The 9,409-nt window shown below is 34.0% G+C and overlaps 1 protein-coding gene and 1 long non-coding RNA gene across 2 annotated transcripts; one reads left to right on the top strand and one right to left on the bottom strand.

Annotated features, from left to right (window-relative positions):
* Window positions 1-1,708: 1,708 nt before the first annotated feature.
* Window positions 1,709-5,332, bottom strand: LOC112783246 (uncharacterized). Its single transcript, XM_025826091.3, has 5 exons — window positions 4,317-5,332; window positions 2,838-2,885; window positions 2,568-2,648; window positions 2,303-2,466; window positions 1,709-2,069 (listed from the first exon to the last, which is right to left on the bottom strand). The coding sequence occupies exons 1-5, from the start codon at window positions 4,336-4,338 to the stop codon at window positions 1,971-1,973; spliced, it is 414 nt and encodes a 137-aa protein (XP_025681876.1). The 5' UTR covers window positions 4,339-5,332; the 3' UTR covers window positions 1,709-1,970.
* A 2,510-nt stretch (window positions 5,333-7,842) lies between these two features.
* On the top strand, window positions 7,843-9,078 carry LOC112782237 (uncharacterized). The gene is made up of 3 exons (XR_003192927.3): window positions 7,843-8,335; window positions 8,638-8,761; window positions 8,894-9,078. It is a non-coding gene; the product is annotated as an uncharacterized lncRNA (long non-coding RNA).
* Window positions 9,079-9,409: the final 331 nt, after the last annotated feature.

A 9,409-nucleotide genomic window follows, 5' to 3' on the forward strand; every position in this document is an offset into this window, starting at 1 on the left:
TAGAAAATTCTAAGCAGTAGTATAATGTGGCTGGAGTCTTGGATTAACAAAACCAAGGCAAATAAAACATGTATTTCCACATCACTGAGCATTATTGATCATAGATGATACTAATTAAAGAATACTGATCATAGATCATTTTGTGTGATTGAGTGCTTTCCACTAAACTAGCACCGAGTAAAATGCACGTACATTGTGAAGCATTGACATTTCATTTCATAACGAAAAGTTGGTGGGAAAATGAAGCGAAATTATTAAAAAAAGATAAGAGAAAGTCGAAGTGAATAAATCTTATCCTTGTTGGGAAAAAGAAAAATAAAGTTCTATTATTATTGCACTTACTTTGGCGCTCACATAGTACATATGTAAAGAATTCCAATCAATTATCAATGATCAATAATTTAGAGAAAAAGGAGTTATAATTCCACAAGGAAATTATACAATAATGCAAACAATAGTGTTGCTGCTCAAAGGGCTCGAGTGGAAACTTTGACGGCACCAATAATTTTGGCTACAAGGGAAGATTGCTGTTGTCATTTCTTTATGAAAATGAATTTTTTATCAAGTAATATTAATATATTATCCACTTTTTTTCTTTGTTTATTCCTTTCTTGGCATGGTCCTATAAAAATATAGGATCAATAATAGCAAACCAATTTCCAATTGAAAGTTTCCATTAATTTCCCTTGTCCTCATGCTTGGGAAGGTTAAGCTCTTAGCAAACCAATTGGATATTCTTGGTTGCTTATTTGAGGCTGGAAATGTCAATAACCTGGTCTCACCATTGGCCAGTTCCCTCATCAAATTCAAATGTAGCTTAATTTGTATTTAGCTTCTACTGTAATCGATTCGTGGTGAGTTTGGTGGATTAGTTCGAAGTTGGAAACCACGGTAGCTTGATATGTAAGATATGCAGGCTAAAATCAGATAACAGATTTATTTTTTTGGAACATATCACACACACCACACCACAATCACACGATACACTCGACTACTCAAGGGTTCTCTGAGGTTTTGATATTTTTTATTAACGAGATAAATCCTCTTAATTTTTTCTTTAAATTATTATAAAACATAATCTCTCACCATACAATATTTAAATAGAATTGAATAATATAGAATCAAATTTCATTTGAGAGAGAAAATGGTAAAAATCTATTTTCGAAATACCAGAACATGTTGTTTTCACGCCCTTGCTTAAGGCAAAACAGGATACTATCAGCCTTGCTTACATATACCAAAAAAGTAAAAAAGGGGCACAAAGCCAGTAGTTACGAAAATTACAAGCGGCACAAAGCAATGTTGTGAGAGCTTATATATGCACCAGTTTGTTATGTGAAAAAGGAGTTAAGTCAAGTCTATGAAAACACTGAACCATGAACACCCATACTCGTATATCCCAGAAGAAAAATAAAAAAATAAAAGACAGCATTGCTTATATTTATATTTTATAATCTATGATTTTCTAGGAGTTAAAACTTTTATCCCTAATTCATATAATATCCCCCCACAACACCCTTGAACAGAGAAGATTGCTTATGAATTATTAGCTAAGAAAATCGTTAAGTGGATCAACTCCTCGGAAGAGGTTTTAATTCAAAAACAAACCTTGCTGAAAGAAAGCCCTATGTTTTAGTACCATCACTAAGAATTTCAAATTATGGCAGCACCATAACAAGGATCCGTCTCTCAAGAAACATGGGCAGCATGAACCAATCATCAATGAAACCATAAAAATTGTAGTCCAGGTAAAATTTCCGACCAAGTCACCAAGATGTAGCTATATGAAATCAAGTAGAAATAAATACTGGTTTCATACCAGTTTGGGAAGGTCTAAGTTTCAACTAGGATTATTCGATGACGAATATACTTAATAAACCACATGCAGTTTGAAAAACGACACATATTAGAGCACATATGCAAACTCAAAGCTATTCTCCATTGCAGGGAAAAGCATATGAAGAGCACGTTCAAGCACTCATTGGGGCACCAGAGTTCTTTCTGCATTCTGCAAGCATGTCCATGTAAAACTGGCACTTGCTAATATCGCTTCCATAGCTGTTGATGCACTGCAAGGAAATCAATAACATTTAGCCTCAAGTAATATCATCACATTTCACATGACACATCTAAACTTGCAAGTAAAAAACAGCACAAGCAAAAAACAATTTTGCTTTTTAGATCCACTTGGGCCGCATAGTGCTGAAAATTATGTAATTTTTATGACTGGTTTTAGCCTTGAAGAAATATTAATCAATGTTTTCAAACAGAGCAACTAGGTATAAAACAAATGTACACATACATCCTGGAATGCCTTTGAGTGAATGTTGCATGCATCCATACTATTAGCGGTAGGTACAGGGGCAGCAGCAGCAGCATCATTCCCACCGACTTCAAATGTTCGTGGTCCCATGATTGCATCCACAGCCCTATGTGCCACAGCACTTCCAGTGCCCAAAGCCATTCCTACAAAAGACAGTGGAGTGTATCAAATGTAGCAACTATGGAGTATGAAATTTGTTTTGACGGATTAAATATAATAATGGAAGGTGATCTTTGTAGCATACCTTGGGCTATTGTAGATCCAATACCCCCAAGCATAGATCCACCACCGCTCTGAGCAGGAGCAGGAGGAGGAGCTTGGTGAACTGCAAGAGAACAGCAATGGAAGGCAAGTCAGCAGAATAAATTCGATATCAATTTCTTGCAGAAGACATAAATTTCATCAATATTCACTACATGTATTTTCATAAGACTATACTGAACATATCTCATATTTTAAGACTATTGAAACTCGAACTTAGCCTAGCCTATTACTATATCACATTCATCCATACCTGGAGCGGGACGTGGAGCTGCACGTGGAGCTGGGCGTGCAGATCTTCCTGCAGATATAATCAATAACTCAATATCATTGACATAAAAGGTTTATTTATATGTTGTGAGAATATGAATGTTATATAATCAAATTGTCATATTATTGTTAAGCAGTAAGATTTCTTCTGATATATATATATATCGCTTTTCTGTCCTAATGGCACTGGACAACCCCGTGTCCAAAACAAATATGCACCGTGGACCAGCATTCTACAACAAAGGTCATCAAAGTCATGGAAACCAAAGCAGGTAAACCTATGGGCATAATCATAGCTTCGGAAACTCTTAAGTGATAGAACCAAATACTAATAAACACTCATAGTAGGGGTGTACATGGGCCGGGTCACACCGGGCTTGGCTTAACCTAAACCCGACCCGAAATATTGACCGGGCCTAATGTTTAGACCATAACCCGATCCTAGACCCGATGAAACCTACGCACCTTCGAACCGGTTGAAAACCGGGTAAAAACCGAGTCTTTAGCATGTAAAAATCACTTAATCTCCAATTATTATTTCACAATTCACATAAAAAAATTCACTTCAAAAAATATAACAAGAACCAACCCTTCTCTAAAATTAAAGCATAACCATAATCAATACTAATATTGTCTAATAGCACCAAATATTTAAATCAATACAAATAACACAATTTTATGCATTAGTCTAAAGTCTTATGCATTTTAAACATAGAACATTAAATTATAATCTTATAATGACTAATAACTCAAAATATTAAGATTTACAATATTTAAATTCCACATAAGAATAACCATCATCCATCACTAATAACACAAAATATTAATTGTGTATGATGACCGGGCCATCGGGCCGAATTCGGGTGACCCGAACTATGACCCTGACTCAACCCGAAATAATGACCGGGTCTATTTTTAAGATCCTTATCCGACCCTAGACCCAATAAAATCACACTAAATTAGCCTTTAAAGTGTTCGGATCTTCGGGTCGGGCCAAGTCATGTACACCCCTAACTCACAGTATTCTCCGTTCAAAAGCACCATGACAAAATCCCTATAAATTTATTCATGCTTCATACCAAACACAACAATTAATAGAAAAGATAACAACTTCACAAAACAGGTAATTAATTAAGTCATCTTTCCTTTTATTTTTATTTCATTAAAAAAAAAACTAGAAATCCCTAACCAATATTTGCCGGGAAGTGTAAGAGGCGAAACGAAATTCATTGTAAAATCACAAGATAGCTAGGTCAAACAATCTATGCCTAGAGTTTCTAACTTCCGTGAACAATTAAACAAAGGGAGTTAAACAAGAAAATTGCATACTCGAAATAATAACAAAATAAAGAGCATAGAACTGAAAAAAATACAAAAATAAATAAATAAGTAAATAACAGATCTGGGAGCAAGAATGCATAAACAATGTAAACAAAGAGAGATTAGAAATGGAGGAGCTTACCACCGGAGCTGCGGCGAGGCATGATTGGTTGTTAGGGCAAAGACGGTGAAGAAGCGAAAGGGAATATGGAATATGCTGAGGTGAGAGAGGTTGTTGCGAAAATGAAAATCTAAAGAGAAGATTATAAAACCCTTAATAACCCTTCAGCGTTTAATTTATAGCCACATTTGTGGAGGCGGTTGCGGTAAGAGGGATACGTGTCAATTCCGGATTCGTGGGTTTCGGAGCTGTTGACGTGTTCTCCAAGTGCTCAGTAGTAGGTTAGTAACGATAGATAAGTTTTTTTTTTTTTTTTTCTTTGTTGGACATGGCCTTGGGAGCGAACTGACCCAGGCAAACAACCAGAACCAAAATTCGCCCCATGACCCGACCCCTTGCTGCCCGACCCTAATAGTCCCTAAGGTAATCTTCTTCGACTTCAATCTATCAGAGCTTTGCCATTGTCGCCGGAGGCTCCCTCAAAAGGCCGAATACTTGATGCATGGATCTGAAGCCGAGATCTTTCTTCCTCATTGTTGTCCTCAGCCCGCATCCGCACTATATCCCTTTGTGTTCTTCCGTAAACGAACCTCTCCGCGGGCGCCACTCGGTGAAGCTCCTAGTGATGGTTCCGCCGTGAAGCTCCAGCAATTGTGTTCGTGTTCTCCGCTCTGCAGCTCCCTTTTAGCCAAATCTTTGTTTTTTTTTTTTTTTTTTTGGGTCAAGTGGATTGGACAGCCCCCAATCCTAGACATTACACCCATGTTTCACATACACAACACACTCATACACATTACCATAAATATCATGGGTTCTTAAACCAACAACCAGCCTCAGCTGAGATTTGAACCCGAATGCAGCATTGTATGAGGCGGACAGGTATGCCAACTGTGCTGGGCCTCAGCTGCGCCAAATCTTTGTTCGTGTTTTCCCTCTTCACTGATAGAGAAGCTTTTTTAATTTCTCTTGCTTGGAGAAGAAGCAAGGGGGTTTTTGGATTCATAGAGGGTGAAATGTAGTGGACCTTAGCCCAATCCATAGCTGGAGTCTACAGATGATGCTTTAGTAATCTTGGATTTTATTTTTGGTTTCTGTTGTTGACCCAAAAAAGTATTTATTAATAATTTCTGATTTCTACTGTGTACATTTATTTATATTTATATTAACAAAAGGATAGTCACCAAAAAAATATTAACAAAAGGATGAAACTACAACTACTCTAAAGTAAAAATCTTGACAAATTAACAAAATAATGCTCTAAACTATTTTTTAATTAAAAATTATTATGTATACACAGAAAAAGTAACTACAAATCAATAAATATATATTGTTTAACTCATATTTAATGTATATTTTATATTTAAAAATATATTTTATATAAGTGACTAATTTAGTGAATGATTTCTTATATATACATAATATAACAATTTTTAATTAAGATAGAAAAATTAACAATCAATTCGATAGTAACAAAAAATTGAGATTTGCATGTTATTCATATTTTTTAATCATGTTAGGTGTATATTAAAAATTAATTATTAAATTAATTATTTATAAAAATATATATTGAAATATAAAATACACATTAAAAATAAATTAAATAAATATATATTTATATATAAATATATTATAACGAATTTAATTGCTAATTTACGATTAATTTTTAGTTTGTATAAAATATTTTTATTATACTTTGATCCCCTTCTTTTAAATTTGATTTGTTCTTTTTTTTTCTTTGGTGTTCAAATATTTTTTTCTTTATTCTTCGAAGATCCTGTTTGCATTGGGGTGTTCTCCCACATAATTTGTGTAGTTTTTTATATTTGGGCACAAAGTCACAAACCTATTTAATAAACCATAGTTATAAGAATCAGACCAAATTAGCCGATTCGATCGAAAAATTGATGAGCTGATTTTTTAACCGATGCGATCTAATTTTCGAATCGTTTAAGGATAAAAATCAATCAAAGTCTGTAAAAATGGTCCAAAATTAATAAAAATTAGTTCAACGAAATCATTCGAAAAAAATTCTAAAATCGATAAAATTGTTATCCGAACTTAGGTCTTTTTTGTGCCTATATGCTCTTCTTGCTCTTAGGTACTCTTCTTACAACTAAATTACGTTGTTCTTCTTTGTTTTAAATAGTAATTATTGATTATATAGTAAAAATGTACATTAATTTTTTTAAATGTTATTTTAATTTTATATTCTCTTATATTTAAATTAAATTTTTTTTTATTATTCATCATCATTAATATAAATGTAATTAAATATGTATAAACAAAAAGATAAAATATTTTTATTAAAATAAAAATTATTTATTTTAATATAAAAATAAAATAAAAAAATAATAAAATTTTATATACTTATTAATAATAACTAAATTATAATTTATTAATTATAATTTATTAAAATTTAATTACTTTTAAAATATTAGTAAAAATATATTTTTAAAATTTTAATTTTTGATTATTTTATATATTTTATATTTTATATTTATATGAGATCAATATTTTCAATTTAATCACTAATTTATCGATTAAATTAATAAACCAATAATCTGACTAATTTCACTTTTGTTATACGTACTTGTTATGTGGCTTATATTTTCTTGAATCATAATATTTCGGCTAATTTTGATTAAATATGTGCGATACGGTATTTATTGAAAGTTTAAGTGTTTTTTTTATATGATTATATGATGTTATTTTGTATAATTTTATATTAATCAAATTGAACGATTCAATTTGTTTAAAGAGAGAAACAAAATATAAATTAAAGGGTTGAATTAATACTTTTAAATTTATTTATTTAAAAAAAATTAAAAAATCTGATTTCAATATAATTTTTTTCAAATTAAAGGGTCCCATTAATTTTTAGTGTTTTTTTTATGATTATATGATGTTATTTTGTATAATTTTATATTAATCAAATTGAACAATTCAATTTGTTTAGAGAAATAAAATATAAATTAAAGAGTCCGATTAATACTTTTGAATTTATTTATTTAAAAAAAATTAAAAAATCTAATTTCAATATAATTTTTTTCAAATTGAAGGGTCCATTAGTACTTTTGTAAGCTATTATTCTCCATTGTAGGGAAAAACATATGAAGAGCACGTTCAAGCAATCATTGGGGCACCAGAGTTCTTTCTGCATCCTGCAAGCATGTCCATGTAAAACTGGCACCTGCTAATATCGCTTCCATAGCTGTTGAGGCACTGCAAGAGAATCAATAACATTTAGCGTCAAGTAATATTATCCATGGTTCTGAAAACCGAACCGGACCGGCCGGTTCAACCGGAAAAACCGGGAACCGGTCACCTAGTCGGTCCGGGTAAGGCCAGAAACCGTCTGGCAAAAAACCGAGAGAAAAACCGGTCGAATCGGCGGTTAACCGGTGAACCGGAAGAACTGTCCGGTTTTTTTGCGGTTTTTGGAAGGGAAGTTAAAAGATTAAACGGCATCGTTTTGGCTCTTTTTTTTTTTTAAAAAAAAAAAAAAGAAAAAAAAAGAAAACGCCTAAACGAAAGGAAGCCCTAAATCCCCTAATCAGTTTCCACCTTCCAGAGATCACCCACGGCCCCAAGCTCCAGAAGGCAGAAACCACCCAAGCACAGTTCACCACCCAGTCACACACAGCCATCAGCCTCTTCGCAGTCGCATACCCACCAGCCCACCACCACCAAACGAGCAGCCACAGCAGCGACGATGTTGACCACCGCAACCACCACCGTCGTTGCCGAGCTCGCCTCCTCCTTGGTCGTCGCCGAGCTCGCCTACTCGTTGGTCGTCGCCGACACCGCGTCCTCGCCGTTACTCGCCTCCTCCTAATCTACTAATCCGGGAAGCCTGCCCCCAAGCCTAGCCTCCACCACCGCCTTGTGCCTCTATTGCCGCTGCGCCATTCGTCGCACCGACCCCTGTTCGCTCTCAGACTCACCAGTCGCAGGCACGCTGTTTCTTCCTCGAGCGTCCGTCGTCTTCCTCTTCCCCTGGAGCTGCTGCATGCCTGCATACAAAGGATTTCTTGATTCTTGTAAGTGAAAATTTTTTCAAATAGGCACCAAAAACTGGTTACAATTTGCTAAAATTCAAATTAGTTTGATATTTTTTACTGTGGTGGGTGGTTTTATCAAACAGGAAGAAATGAATTATATAATATGCACTTGACTTAGTATAGATGCACAATGGGTAATCCCTTGAGGGACATTTATTTATAGACACAATTTTATGTGAAAGATATTGTTGATATTGATTTATCTTGACATGCTTACTTGCCTTTGGATATTGTTAAACAAGCTAAATGTAGAGATTGATAATTTGTTTTCATTATATCAGGAAGGTCATGAGGAAGCTCAAGAAGAGTTGCCTAAGAAAGCAAAAATCTTCTTTAGTACTGCAGTTCAGAACTGGGATGCTGACTTTTATGTGAAAGTTGATGACAGTATTGACATTGATCTGGGTAAAGAGTGTTTATATTTTGATCTCCTTATATAGTGTGTGTGTGTGTTTTTTTTTTTGATAAGCAGTTAACTGTTTTTTTTCCAATATGAAATTATTGACACATTTTTTTATATGTTGACTGGCCTAACAGAGGGATTAATTGACCTTCTTAACCGCCGCCGCGGTCAGGATGGGGCATATATTGGATGCATGAAATCTGGAGAAGTGATATCAGAAGAGTACTTTGTGAATTATGATTTCATATATTTTATTTCATGATAAGTTATCCGTGCCCCTTGCCTGCCTATGGTTATGCTTCTGTTTGTTGTTGGTTCTCCTTCACCAAATGTTAAATATGTAACCAAATACAAGTTGAATCTTGCCAGTTTTGGATTAAGCTTATAAGCATCATTTTGGTTGCTTTTCAGGGGCAAGGCATGGTATGAGCCTGAATGGTGGAAATTTGGGGATGAAAAGTCGTAAGTGATATAACTTTCTATGGAAGTTTTTGTTTATTAAAGGAGAGATTTAAGTAGCAATGGTTACCTTACTGCAATTACCTTGTCATACCTTGTCATTTATGTGCGTTTTGAATATTGTCATTTGAAGTTGTTTATGACCTTTTAATGATAAATTATGTATTGTACATTTTGTGAAATTGTTAAAT

The sequence above is a fragment of the Arachis hypogaea genome, chromosome 20 (assembly GCF_003086295.3).
Source record: "Arachis hypogaea cultivar Tifrunner chromosome 20, arahy.Tifrunner.gnm2.J5K5, whole genome shotgun sequence".
Lineage (NCBI taxonomy): Eukaryota > Viridiplantae > Streptophyta > Magnoliopsida > Fabales > Fabaceae > Arachis > Arachis hypogaea.